This window comes from Pelophylax lessonae, assembly GCF_965119305.1.
Source record: "Pelophylax lessonae genome assembly, chromosome: 10".
NCBI classification, from domain to species: Eukaryota; Metazoa; Chordata; class Amphibia; order Anura; family Ranidae; genus Pelophylax; species Pelophylax lessonae.
In genome coordinates, this window is record NC_138777.1 from 206,445,798 (window position 1) to 206,461,122 (window position 15,325).

At 44.6% G+C, this 15,325-nt stretch overlaps 1 protein-coding gene across 1 annotated transcript in view; it reads left to right on the forward strand.

Moving 5' to 3' along the window:
• CDH16 (cadherin 16) overlaps positions 1 to 15,325 on the forward strand; it is a 127,900-nt gene that overhangs the window by 42,031 nt on the left and 70,544 nt on the right. Inside the window, exons 7-9 of the mRNA XM_082270190.1 lie at positions 8,205 to 8,330; positions 10,612 to 10,762; positions 13,415 to 13,636. Coding sequence (XP_082126316.1) covers positions 8,205 to 8,330; positions 10,612 to 10,762; positions 13,415 to 13,636 — 499 coding nt within the window. The remainder of the gene's footprint in view (positions 1 to 8,204; positions 8,331 to 10,611; positions 10,763 to 13,414; positions 13,637 to 15,325) is intronic.

The window sequence follows — 15,325 nt, forward strand, 5'->3', positions numbered from 1 at the left end:
GGGGGGGAAAGGACATCAATTGTATTTGGGTACACGTTGCACGACCACGCAATTGCAAAAAATTGCAAAAAATGGCCTGGTAATTAAGGTGGTAAAACCTGGTTAAAGAAGTTTATATTAGGCTTCTTTACACAGGCGGTGGACTTTACCACCCCCTATTACCACCCCCTAAAAAAAAAAAAAAAAAAAAAAAAACGATCTGCTGTAAAGTGGTGGTTTGCAGGTGTTCAGGAGGCGATCATTTTTATTTATTTTTTTATTTGTTTTTCGATTCCAATGGGGTTTTTCCATTGAAATACTGCAACACAACCACGTGCCAAGCTGTTGGTCCTTTATTGTGGCACAGTCCTTGACTTCAGTGGGTATATTTGCCAAGTGGACTGCCAGCAAAATGCAACTTAGCGAATTAAAATCACTGCACAATAAAACTTAGCATCGCAGAAATGTGAACAGACCTGAAGAGCTGCCATGTCTGCTTGTAGGGTGGGAGGTCAGAAGGTCAACCCTATTTTTTGCCCCCCTTGCCAATTGTTGCACGGTGCTGTGACACATGTTTTATTTAAGTGCCATTTAGAATGAGTAGCACCACATTGCACCAACTCACATACTGTACTGTATCATGCATTGCCAAGCCTTGTGGAAAAGAGCATGGTAACCCGCATATTACTACAATGCCCTAGTGCAGTGATGGCGAACCTTGGCACCCCAGATGTTTTGGAACTACATTTCCCACGATTCTCATGCACTCTACAGTGCAGTAGAGCATCATGGGAATTGCAGTTACAAAACATCTGGGGTGCTAAGGTTCGCCATCACTGGGGGCCTAGTGTGAACAAGCCCTTGCTTTTACCCAAAGTAGAGCTCCCTTGTAGTCTGAATATGCAGACAGCTCTCCTGCTCCCTGTCCTTGATTTTGGCATACTTTGCAGTCCATTTTTAAAAAAAAACAAAAATGCACAATCATTCGTCCCGTGAATCTGAATGTGCGAATTGGACAAAATGAATGTTCTTTAGTCTATATTTCTCTGAACAAATGTTCTTTTATTCTAGGCAAAAGTAAAATACTACATTATGACCAATAGATGGAGCTGAGGAGCATAGGAAATACACACATCTTTGTAACAAGAGATACAATGTAACAGTTAACAATTGGATATGGATTTTTTTTATTGCATTTATTAAGAATTATTGTGCTGCAAAGCAGCACTTCCTCATTCCTCACCTAGGCAAGAATGGCATCTGTGCCCTCCCCACCCCATCCTGAATTCTGCTCGTGGGCTTAGGGTCCTGACAGCCCTGTGGCACATCTGAACACCTGTGGCTTTTCCCGCACTTGTGTGAAAACGGGTATTGCGAAAGTCCCTAAACTTCACCATGTTTGTACATTCACAGAAAACATCACGCACATGTGCAGATGTGCCGCAGGGCCCTGTCAGGACCCAACAGCCGTAAGGAGCCCTTTTTGCATATCTGTGTACACACCATAATGACAGCTATATACTGTATATATGGATATAGTCCCGCTTTTCTGTCTTTCTTTGTTTTTGCTATTCCATTGGGGACGATGGCATATATATCACGGTACCTTTTTTTGCCATAATGGCAGCTAATGACGGCACCAGAGGGGATGCCGAGCCACCAAAAATGGGGGCTGAACTTCCTCTTTAATTCCTATCTAGCATTCTCTAAGATTGTCACATTGTATCTCTTGTTACACATAAGTATTTCCTATGCTCCTCTGCTCCATCTAGTGGTCATAATGCAGTATTTTACTACTACCAAGGGAAAATAGCCTAAAGATCACTGGCCAATTTGCACAGAACAAACGTATATGCAGATGCACTGGATGAATGGCTATGCAATTTTTTTTAAAAACAGACCATTTAATGTTAAAGTGTTACTAAACCCACAACAGTAAAATCAGTCTGTATATGCAGTAAAGCATTTTTGTTATGCTCACTGTGGAACCTAAGGGGTTAACCCTGCGGCAAAGGTGTGCCCAGCCTATTGCATTAGGGTGTGCCCCCCAAAGCTCAAACACGTCTTTCTCTGCAGCCTCGACTGCACTTGACAGTGAATAAATTGGAAGTTCTCTCTGCTGAGTGGCTTCCTGTTCATTCACAAATGGAAGCATAGTAAACTATGAAGCATAGTTTACTATGCTTCGGTTATGAATGAACACAGTGAGTGTGTTCACTGTGTTCATTTAGAAAAGGAAGGGTCGGGTAAATGACATATTGATTAGCCCCTTCCCTCATTCTCCATCCTAAAGCCCGGGCAGTAGGGGGAATCAGTATCACACATAGTGATTAGGGTGTGCCCAGACCCACCCCCTGTGCATGCCTACAGTATGTCCTCCAAATTGTCTTCTTTGATCCTCCCCTTCTTTTACTGTCCCAAATCCATCTGCTGATAGAACAGAGTCTTGGAGGCACTCGGCACATGGTCATTTTGGTGTGTATTGGTAGTGAGGTTTTTTTGGGGGGAGGGTGCATGTGATCAGCACAGGGCTAATCAGCACTGTCCAGACAGAGGGTCAAGAGAATGAAAATTCCTCCTAAAAGCTTTAAGCAGACACTGATAGGAGTCACACAATACTGCTATATACAATCAATTCCACATTTTGTTATGTGATAGCTTTATTCCAAAATGGATTAAATTCATTATTTTCCTCAAAATTCTACAAACAATCCCCCATAATGACAATGTGAAAGAAGTTTGTTTGAAATCTTTGCAAATTTATTAAAAATAAAAAACGAAAAAATCCCATGTACATAGGTATTCACAGCCTTTGCTCAATACTTTGTTGAAGCTCCTTTGGCACCAATTACAGCCTCAAGTCTTTGTGAGTATGATGCTACAAGCTTGGCACACCTATTTTTCCGCAGTTTTTTCCCATTCTTTATTGCAGGACCTCTCAAGCTCCATCAGAATGAATGGGGAGCGTCAGTATACAGCCATTTTCAGATCTCTCTATATATATTCAATTGGGTTCAACTGTGAGCTCTGGCTGGGACACTCAAGGACATTCACAGAGTTGCCCCGTAGCCACTCCTTTGTTATCTTGGCTGTGTGCTTAGGGTCATTGTCCTGTTAGAAGATGAACCTTCTCTCCAGTCTAAGGTCCAGAGGGCTCTGGGGCAGGTTTTTGTCAAGGATGTCTCTGTACATTGCTGCACTCATCTTTCCCTCAATCCTGACTTAGTCTCCCAGTTCCTGCCACTGAAAAACATCCCCACAGCATCATGCTGCTTCACTGTAGGGATGGTATTGGCCTGGTGATGAGCGGTGCCTGGTTTCCCCCAGATATAACACTTGCCATTCAGGCCAAAAAGTTCAATCTTTGTTTCATCAGACCAGAGAATTTTGTTTCTCATGGTCTGAGAGTCCTTCAGGGTGGGCTGCCATGTGCCTTTTACTGAGGAGTGGCTTCCGTCTGGCCACTCTACCATACAGGCCTGATTGGTGGAGTGCTGCAGAGATGGTTGTTCTTCTGGAAGGTTCTCCTCTCTCCACAGAGAAACGCTGGAGCTCTGTCAGAGTGACCATCGGGTTCTTGGTCACCTCCCTGACTAAGGCCCTTCTAACCCAAGTTAGTTTGGCCAGGCAGCCTACTTTGGCAAGAGTCTTGGTGGTTCCAAACTTCTTCCATTCATGGATGATGGAGGCCACTGTGCTCATTGGACCTTCAATACTGCAGAATTTTTTCTGTACCCTTCCCCAGATCTGTGTCTCAATACAATCCTGTCTCGTGGATCTACAGACCATTCCTTGGACTTCACGGCTTGGTTTTAGCTCTGAAAAACCCTGCAAACTGTGGGACCTTATATAGACTGGTGTGTGCCTTTCCAAATCATCTCCAGTCAACTGAGATTACCACAGGGGGACTCCAATCAAGTTGTAGAAACATCTCAAAGATGATCAGTGGAATCAGGATGCCCCTGAGCTCAATTTTTAGTGTAATGGCAAAGGCAACGAATACTTATGTACATGGGATTTTTTTCATTTTTTATTTTTAATAAATTTGCAAAGATTTCAAACAAACTTCTTTCACATTGTCATTATGGGGGATTGTTTGTAGAATGTTGAGAAAAATAATGAATTTAATCCATTTTGGAATAAAGCTGTAACATAACAAAATGTGAAAAAAGTGAAGCGCTGTGAATACTTTCCGGATTCACTGTACTGCTGATGAGAAAAGGTATTTTGCAGTTTATATTTACTAAAATAATTGCATTTCCATCTTCTTTTTTACTGTGGAGACCAGATATAGTGAATGCAGGCTCCTGGGTTTAGTAACACTTTAACCACTTGCCGACCGCCGCAAGTACATATACTGCGGCGGTCAGCCCCGGCCAGGCAAAGTGATACGTCACTAGCCTGTCACCGGCTTGTGAGCCAATAGCGGATGAGCGCGCGCCCGCTGAGGCGCACGCCCGCCCCGGCTCGTTTCCTAAGAAGTCAGTGCGTGTGACCGGCGGAACCGATGTCCGCCGGTCACTCGCGATCGTTCGCCGGGAAGGGAGAAAGGCAGGCGGCTAATGTAAACAAGCCGCCTGTCATTCTCCCCTGTGTAAAAATGGAGATCAGACGGTTCTACTATGTAGGACCGTTGATCTCTGTTTTTACAGTAGTAGCCATGTCCCTATACAGTTAGAAACACGCCCCTAGGACACACTTAACCCCTCCCTGTCCAATACAGTTAACCCCTTCCCTGCCAGTGTCATTTTTACAGTAACAGTGCATATGTATAGCACTGATTACTGCAGTAATGTCACTGGTGACCCCAAAAGTGTCAAAAATGTCAGTCAAGGGTCCGATCTGTCTGCCGCAATGTCGCAGTATCGCAAAAAAATCGCAGATCGCCACCATTACTCATTAAAAAAAAAAACACCAAAAATGACAAAAAATCTTTCCCTTTGCTAGTAAACGCGATAACTTTTGCGCAAAGCAATCAAAATACGCTTTTTGCGATTTTTTTTACCAAACATATGTAGCATAAAACAAATTGGCCGAAAATGTTAAAAAATTTAGATTTTTACATTTTTTTGGGGGGGATTTCATATAAAAAAATGTGAAAAATATTGTTATTTTTGCAAAATTGACGCTCTTTTTTTGTTTATAGCGCATGATCAAAAAATCGCACAGGTGATCAAATACCACCAAAAGAAAGCTCTGTTTGTGGGAAAAAAAGGACGTCAAATTTGTTTAGGTACAGCGTCGCACGACCGCGCAATTGTCCGTTAAAGTCACGCAGTAAAAAATCGCAAAAAAACCCTGGTCAGGAAGGGGGTAAAATCTTCCGGGGCTTAAGTGGGTAGGATCAATGATACCTACAGCTACAGTTGACACTGCCAGTTGCTACTGAGAGAGATCCTGTAACCTTGGTCCATTTTTTATGGGGCCCCGTAATCCGTAGGTCCCCCCAGGATCTTTCCTGGTTTGGCTTGGTTGTGTCGTCATTGGTATTAAGTGAGAAATTTATGATTTCGGGAATGCGTGGGGAACCCCTCGGCCACTATGTTGGAAAAACTCCCAAAGTTACCCCCATATGTTATTGTAAACTGTCACACATTTATTTAACAAGGTCGTATAGATGAAGGAGTTCAGGGGCCCCGTGCGGGAAGACATGATCCCGGCTGTAAACACTGGAGAGATGCCGACTTGATAGACAACTTAGTCCATGCGTTCTCCTTCTTAGGACTATCTTCCCCACGTGTGCCGCTGAACATCAGATCGGCCGTCATTCAGCGCCGCCGCCTAGACAAAACCATGTTGTCTTTTGTAGGGGCTGTAGCTACGGCAACGATGGAAACAGCTGCGATTTGCTGGAAGTCCTGACTTATTCCGAGCCGCATGTCTCTCGCAACATTTCTTTATAAATCATAAAAAATTATTTCCTGATTTCCATCTTAGTGACTGATGATTGGCGCGATCTCACCGGTGATCCTCATTATAAAAACTCTTTCTTTTGGCTTCCAAAATGGAGGCGTGTTTAGGTTCTATCTTCCTTATCATAACTAGCTACCCACTCCCCCCAAAAATTATAATGTGCTAGAGGACGGGGGGGGGGGGGGGGATAAAGCAGAAATTCCCCTTTTTGGTTGCTTTTACACTGCTCCGTTGCAAAAAATTTGAAAAAAAAAAAAAAAAACGCATATGCGTTTTTGCTGCATTTCCAGTGCATTTTCTGGGTGCCTACTGCCTAGCAAACATGGACAAATGACAAATGCAATGCTGTGTTTTTGACGTGTTTTTTAAAATTTATTTCAGTGGAGACCTGCGTTCTTTGTGTGGTTGTGAAAACCGCAACAAAGATGCAGCATGCAGGACTCTTCAAAACGGTAAAAATGCAGCAAAAACGCATCAATGTTAAAGGGTAAAGTTCTGCTGTAAAGTGCAACATGAACTGATTTAATTCCTATTCTGCTAGCATTAGTAAATAGATAGGAGGATATATTATATTTACTTGTTTTAAAGTTTTTTTTTTTTTTTCATTTCTTTAGTTGCTTCCTGGTTTCTGGCCTAGGCCATAATGATGTCATGCATCCCAGGAGTCTTCATGGGAGGAGGGGCATTCTCAGCTGGCCACATCCTCCTGCCTTCATACCTGAGCTAAGGGCAGATGGATTCCAGGAAGTTAATGCTACATGAATCATCTGCCCTTACTCAAGATGGCCACAGCTAGAAATGCTAGGGGGGTGTTTTTCAAAGTGATTTCTCAACAGAGCAAAGCATGGTCACATGAATGGATGGGGAGTTAGCTTTGAATATTAAAACTGAAGTATATAGCGTTTTCAGTTTATGGTGCTCAGAAATACATTATATTACCAAAAGTATTGGGCCGCCTGTCTTTACACGCACATGAATTTTAATGGCATCCCAGTCTTAGTCCGTAGGGTTCAGTATTGAGTTGGCTTCAATTCTTCTAGGAAGGCTGTCCACAAGGTTTAGGAGTGTGTCTATGTGAATGTTTGACCAGTCTTCCAAAGCGCATTTGTGAGGTCAGGCACTGATGTTGGACAAGAAGGCCTGGCTCAGCATTTGTGCAGGCCAGTCGAGTCCATCTACCCCAAATTCGCTCACCCTAGTCTTTATGGACCTTGCTTCGTGCACTGGTCCAAATCATTTGGTGGAGGAGGGATTTTGGTATGGGGTGGCTTTTCAGGGGTTGGGCTTGGCCCCTTAGTTCCAGTGAAGGGAACTCTTAAGGCGTCGGCATACCAAGACATTTTGGACAATTTCATGCTCCCAACTTTGTGGGAACAGTTTGGGGATGGCTCCTTCCGGTTCCAACATGACTGCACACCAATGCAAAAAGCAAGGTCCATAAAGACATGGATGAGCGAGTTTGGGATGGAGGAACTTTACTGGCCTGCACAGAGTCCTGACCTCAACCAGATTTTACGGTCTTTCTTGTTATCATTAACAAATTCCATGCAAATCACTTAGTAGCACAAAATGATACTTGGTTCTGTATTTTCTAAAAGGGGGCAGTACTGGGAGGTGGGTAGTAGGTGGAACCAAGGGAACAGTGCTCAGAGGTTGGTAGGGGGCAGATACGAAGGGTGACTCAGAAGGGGGGAGTTCCGACACCTATTCTCTAAGTAAAAAAAGCCTGGTTTAAACCAAAATGTAAACATAAAGCGGTTCTGCACTCACATCAGCAGCCGGCAGTCGAGACCCAATGTAGCGGCGTGACGTCACGCATCAAGCTCCATCGAATGCATTTCGAACAAAGTTCTACAGGTGAACAGCAAATGGCATGTTGGTAGAGCGTTGGACCCAGTGTTGAATGAGATGGGGTGTGAAGTTGATATTTCAATAACAGGTCTCTGTCACCCCGGGATAACCCCAAGGGGTCCACAGAGTAGTCTCAAAGGATATGATAAGAATGAGAATACCACAGATCCAATGTAAGTCCAGTAGATCTTTATTGCATATTGCAAAAATTCAGCCATAAAATCCAATGCGTTTCAGGGGTTCAAAGCTCTCCTTCATCAGGGATGAAAGACAAGATGACATAAAATACTGTAATAAAAGATATCTAAAAAAAGAAATAAAAAAAATCATTATTTAAAATGTCAAAAAAATTCAGTTTTATATTTTAGATTAAATTTTTAGTATATTCAGTTATTTGGGTTGTCGTCCGCTGTCAGGTGACCGCCCTGCTCTGTATTATAATGCATTGTGTAATGTCACAGGTACTCTGGAACAGTACGGAGGTCCACTATAAACTGACAGGAGGCTCTGTAGGAGATCTCTTCACCATTGATGAGAGCGGAAATATTTATGTTACCAAAGAACTCGACTGGGAGAGAAAGTCGGAGGTGAGACAATCTATGTGTCTACATATTACTAAATCCTAACAAGAGGACCTGTGGCATATACATGTCTATATGTGTAAATTCCTCCCAATGTAAAACAAAGTATCATTTTTCAGAAAGGCTCCACCTTTTATCATTAAAAGCCATCCTTAAGCTCCAGTCAATGACTTTGCCTAAGCTGAGATAATGTCATCAGTCTGCTGCAGGCAGGAGGAAGCATTTCCTCAGTCTCCCCTCCCCCAGTGATCAGACTGTACACTGTAACTTTGTAGCAAGTCACAAGATGAGAAAATGTAGAAGCATCCTTATGCTAAAAGTTTAATGCTGCAATCTAAGGCCCCTTGCACACAAGCGATCCGATCCGATCCACCTGTCAGTTTTTCAGGTGGACCGGATAGGATGCTCCATGCATCCCTATGGAGCGGCGGATGTCAGCGGAGACATCTCAACTGACACCTGCTGCTATCCGATCCTGTCCGTGAAATCCGGACAGATGGAAACCCTATTTTCCATCTGTCTGGTGGATCGGATCGGATGGGATTGGATGAGAATGGACAGGCAGTCCGTTCTCATCCGATTCCCCCATAGAGGACAGCGGGTATCTGACAGCTCCGTCTCTGCACACAGAGCGGAGACGGAGCTGTCATCCGCCTGCTCAGCGGGGATCGACGGATCGATCCCCTGCTGAGCAGAACGGACTCTGTCGGCGGAACGGACCCGTGTGAAAGGGGCCTAAACGCTAGAAGAGTGTAACATTGTAGAAAAAATGTAACATTTTTGTAGTCTGATCTAGAGATGGGAAGGCCTGGAAAAATTGAAAAAAACAGGTTATTTTTTTGTATTTATCCTGGAAAACTTACTAAAAAAAGAAGTGTGGGATATACTCTTTTACAATGATAAGTAATATATCTATGATATGGTATTGAAACTATATAACATGAAGACCTTAATGAAAGATTTCTGAGACTTTATGTAAAGTCTTACATTATTGCAAGTTCTTTTAGCTGAAGACAAGTAAATCCTGGAATACAGTTCAAGTAACACTGTGCTTTTTAATGCAGTTCTCAAACAAGAGAAATATGCATTTCTGCCACTAGGGGTGCTGCAAGGGAAAGACTTCAGTTTAACTTGCTTGTGGGCTCCATATTGTACCTCCTACAGTTGGGTGATTGTTGGGATACAGTAGATGATGGTTTCTGTCCTCTTAGGCCTTAATGGACAGGTAAGAGGGTTAATTTTTCTGACAAATTAGTTTATATTTATAACCTTTAAATGATTCCTATTAATGTTCTCCACTATCACAGCATAAAGTTTACTTTAGTTTGGTAAGTGAATTGTTTTTTTTCTTTTCCTCCTATTAGTAAAATGGAAAGACCATCATCTAGAGTTTGGAAACATTTCCACAGTGCAATTTCTGCTGAGAGCAAAGCTGCAATCTGCAAATATTGTGAGAAGAATTATTCTTTTCCAAATGCTACAAGGATGACAAAACCCATCCTGGTATGCCAGAGGTGCCTTAAAGCCATTAAAAGAGAAGTACAGCGTTTTATTTCAAGAATCCTACGCACCTAGGTGGATGCAGCATTGGTCCGATGCTGCATCTATCCCCTGCTGAATCTAAGACTGAGAGCCGAGCGATCGAACACCGCTGATCCCTCAGTTCTCAGAGCTCTATGAGCAGAGAGCTGGTGTCTGTCAGTCACCAGCTCTCTGATCTGGCCCAGTGCTCACTGGAGTGCTGGGCTGTGGAGGGGGCGGGAGTGGCTGGCTCAGGCTCCCAGGCTCTCTATTCCACACATTTATATAAATTTTTCAGAAAATTTCAATTTTTCCAGAAAAAAAAAACAGGAAATAACATTTTATTTTTCCCCCCATGGCTTTAAAATTTCCGAAAATTTTACATCTCTAGTCTGATCACTGAAGATCTGCAATAGTGTAGCCAAGAACTGCACAGGCACCAGGATTTACATGATTGTGCCATTTCTGAGCTGGCATCTCCGTCCAGGAAGTAGATGGTGACCTCGGATGATGCCTGAACAAAGATGGCGACGTTCTTCAGGAAAGGAAAGCAGATTGAGGCATTGTCAGGGGGAGTTCTGTGTGAGAGGTAATAAATACCTGGAAGGGTTACACTGACACATTACTCAGTATCCTGCACACATTTGATGACAGGTCCACCTTAAATGAACCTGCATTTGGCCCACACTGTGAAGAGTAGAAGATCTGCATTGTGTCTTAATGCTTCTTGCTGAATCTGATTTCTGAGTCTGTATTTTCTCTCCAGTATCGGATCACGGTGTCGGCGCTGAACGCTGAGGGCGTCCTCTACAGTGAACCCTTACATATAACAGTCACTGTGACCGATGAGAATGACAATGCACCGGCATTTAACCAAGACACTTACATTGTAGAAATTACAGAGGCCACAAAGAAAGGTTGGTACAGCGGAGCAGACGGCCACTTTTTATGTACAGCACCTTAGCAATTAGTGATGTATTTCTTGCAGCACTAAGGTCCTGGGTTCAGTCCCTAACTTCATGGAGTGTATGCCCTTACAATGTTGGTGCCGGTTCATCTGATAGAAACATAGAGGTATGGTGATTGTATTCTGATTAACCAATTGCCGACCGCCCCACGCAGATTTACTGCGGCAGGGCGGCTCAGCTGCGCATAATCACGTAGATCTACGTTATCATGTGCACGCGGTCTTGGCGACGCGCGCACGCCGCTTGAGCCGCGCTCCCGCTGTGATTAGACACAGTGGGAGCCAGACCGAAGGAGGAGCGGGCACGATCACCGCCAGCCTCCCGCTATCTTCACAGAAACTGACAGGAGAGCTGCCTGCCTATGTAAACAAAGCAAGCGGCTCTTCTGTCAGACAGGCACACAGAGATCGTGTGTTTCAGCTATGCTGAAACCCCAATTGCTGTGTGCCTGTCAGATCTACGTTATCATGTGCACGCGGTGTTGGCGACACGCGCACGCCGCTTGAGCCGCGCTCCCGCTGTGATGAGACACAGTGGGAGCCAGACCGCAGGAGGAGCGGGCACGATCACCGCCAGCCTCCTGCTATCTTCACAGAAACTGACAGGAGAGCCACCTGCCTATGTAAACAAAGCAAGCGGCTCTTCTGTCAGACAGGCACACAGAGATTGTGTGTTTCAGCTAAGCTGAAACCCCAATTTCTGTGTGCCTGTCAGATCTACGTTATCATGTGCATGCGGTCTTGGCGACGCGCGCACGCCGCTTGAGCCGCGCTCCCACTGTGATTAGATACAGTGGGAGCCAGACCGCAGGAGGAGCGGGCACAATGACCGCCGGCCTCCCGCTATCTTCACAGAAACTGACAGGAGAGCCACCTGCCCATGTAAACAAAGCAGGCGTCTCTTCTGTCAGACAGGCACACAGAGATCGTGTGTTTCAGCTAAGCTGAAACCCCAATCTCTGTGTGCCTGTCACAGAGCCCCTCCCACAGTTAGTGAGCACAAATAGGCTCACATTTAAAACCTTGATCACCCCCAGTATTAACCCCTTCCCTGCCAGTGACATTAAACAGTAACAGTGCATATTATTTAGCACTGATTACTGTAGTAATGTCACTGGTCCCCAAAAAGTGTCAAAAATGTCAGTTAGGGGTCCGATCCGTCCGCCGAAATGTCGCAGTCCCGCTAATTGCCGCCATTACTAATAAAAAAAAATAAAAAAACATAAAAAGTCCAAAAATCTATCCCGTAGTTTATAAATGCTATAACTTTTGTGCAAACCAATTAAAATACACTTTTTGGGATTTTTTTTACCAAAAATATGTAGCAGAATACAAATTGGCCTAAACTGATAAAAAAATTAGATTTTTTTAAGTTTTTTTATTGGGAATGTTTTATAGGAGAAAGTAAAACATATTGTTTTTTTTCAAAATTGTCGCTCTTTTTTTGTTTATAGCACAAAATCTAAAAAAAACTGCACAGGTGATCAAATACCACCAAAAGAAAGCTTTATTTGTGGGGGAAAAAAGAACATTGATTGTATTTGGGTACAGCGTATCTCGACCGCGCAATTGTCAGTTAAAGTAACGCAGTGCTGAATCGCAAAAAAATGGCCTGATCATTAAGGGGGTAAAACCTTCCGGAGCTGAAGTGGTTAAACTGGGGGGTGACTGTGGTGGGGGCAACAGATGCATTTGATGAGTCTATAGGAGTTGTCCCCACCTTACTCGCCAATCACATAAATGAGTACACTAGGATTAGTCCGGAAATTATGTTTATGTGGCAGCCTGTAGGTAGATTGGACCCTGCTTTCACCCTTGATGCTCGTATAATATAATATAATAATAATAATTCAGGATTTATATAGAGCCAACAGTTTGCTAAGCACTTTACAATATAAGTACATACAAGTTCATGTACACTTGGCAGTCATTTACTGCGATATGGCCGTGTTTTATCTTTTCCAACTGCCAGCGGTCAAAACATTCCTATCCTGAATGCGATTCTTCTATGTTCAGGAGAGGAAGGTTGAACCTGCTATTGTCACACAACTGGGTGGGCTCAGGGCGCAGTGCTCTGTGCCCCGAGCCTACCCTCTTTTGAAGCCTATTAGAGCCTCTGGCTCTAATCACATGCTTCAAAATAAAAAAAACCCCCATTGGAATCCATGCGTCCGGCGCCCTGCATGTAGCCCCCAATGGACGAGCCGCCACTGGATGGAAGTACTCAACTGATTGATCAGCTGATTAAAGAATTGGCAAACCCTGATTATTGTGCCACCCTTGCATCCTCCTCCTTTAACCCTGAAGAAGGGGGAGATCTTTGAAATGCGTTGGTTGACCTATGTTGTATTTTTGTGAAGAAAGATCAATATTAAATTATTTTGGACTCTCAGACCTTTTTATTTAGACTCATGTGGGTCTCCTGTTTTGAGGACACCATGCTTTTGCTGAAAGCAGCCTTACCAGAGTCGTTGTGCTGCATCTAAATCTGATTGATCGATTGGTAATCTGAATCAGAGGTCTTGTTTCTGCTTGTTCCAGTGTTGGTGATTGCACACTCACATAGCTATATCCTCCTCTTTCTTTTTAATGTGCTCCTCAGGTTCTCTGCTCCTGGAACTGAAGGCGGAGGATGCAGATGACCCCACTACTCGGAATGCAGAGATTAAATATAACATCGAGAGCCAAGAGCCTCGGCTGCCCAGGGATGGCCTCTTCCATATTGGAGAGAGAAGTGGGCAACTGACCTTACTGGACGACAGTCTGAAGCCCAATCGATATATCCTGATAGTCTCTGCCCATGACTTGGCCGTGGAGCTGGGAGGTAAGTGGCCCCGAGGGGCCCCAAAGCAGGCTCCGCCTGGGAGGTAGGTGGGCTCTAGGGGCTGAAGAAAGGCTGGGAGTCACCAAAACATGAGTTACAGAAAACTGCCTTCGCTGACCTCCTGAAAATACCAGTTGCTGGCTGTCTTTGGCCATCGCCATGGTACAATTACACCTCTGGTGGCTCAGTGACATTGCTGATATATCCACCATTCAGATCTTACTGCCAGCATTTGTACTGTGCTCCTCCTCTGCAGAACCTCTCCACGCATGCCATTAAGCAGGGAATCTCATGACCTTCACAAAGGAACATTAGATGGAACATTTAAAACTCCAACAGCCAAAAGATAAAATATGGAACCTTCTCTTTAAATAGTCCCTCTGGTCTGCAGACAGGGCGGCTGGTAAGATAGTACAGCTTGCCCTCCTGTATGGGGCCCAGGCCCCATCAGTTCAAAAGGGGGCCCAGGCACCTGCTGTACTGCCTTAATGCTGACACTTGTGACTCTTGTGGATCCTCCTGCAGTGCTGGTGGCTTCTATTCCTCTTTATCCTTCCGGCTGTGCTGTAGGGGGGATTGATTCCAGGATCTGCATCCCCTTCCACCTGCTATCATGTCATATTTAGCAGCCCCTCTCCTGAATGAACACAGTGAGTGATTGGTACCGATCTCTCCTGTTCAGTAGCGGGACAAGGTCATCTAGAGCCCAGGGCGAACATGAGAAACTGCGCCCCCACCCCTCCCCAAGATGTATAAGCATTATGTGTCAGCAAAAAAATTGAGCACTAATCTGTATGCTTACCCCCTAAGCATACATTCCTCCTCCTCCCAGGACAAATCCGCCCCCTGCTAAAATCCTCCCCAGCACAAGTCTTTGCCCCCCGCCCCATCCAGCCTCCCAGCTTAAATCTGCCCCCCAAATTTCCTCCCCAAAATAAAAAATCACTGCTCCTAGCACTAGCATAAATCCTCCACTGCTCAAATTTCCCTTCCGAGTGCTCACCTGATCTCCCCCCCACCCATTCCTAATCCCCCCTCCCAGCACAAATACCCACCCCCAATCCTCCCTACTAGCATAAATCTACCGCCCTTCCTAATTCTCCCTCCTAGCACATATACCCCCCCAATCATCGCTACTACCATAAATCCCCTCCCTCCCCCGCCAAAATAAAAAAAACAATTCCCCTCCTAGTACAATTCCCCAACCCCCTCTACCATATCGACTCTTCTAGCACAAATCCCCCCCTAACACAAATCCCCCCCAAATCAACACTCCTAGCACCCCCCCCCCCCATTTTCTCTCCTAGAACGATTCTTCCCCACTCCCCCACCCCCCAAATTCACCCTCCCAACACAAATCTCACCCCCCAATCTCCTCATGGCATCCCCCCCACCTCACAGAATACCACAGTGCCCAGGGCAACCATCCCTTCTGCCCACTCCTTGTCCCAGCCCTGCTCCTTGTGTCCATTTATCACTAAAGCATAGTAAACCGTGTTTACTATGTTTCAATATTTTAATGAACAGGAAGCCTCAGAGCGCTTCCATTCAATGTCCAGTCCAGTTCCTTCTTCTGTTTGAAATGTGAGACTTCATTGGTCTTTTTAGACCCATGATATTTCATCAAAGTCCCCCCCCCCCCCCCCAACAGGGCAGTTATAAACTGTAAGAAAAATGAAAATAAATAAA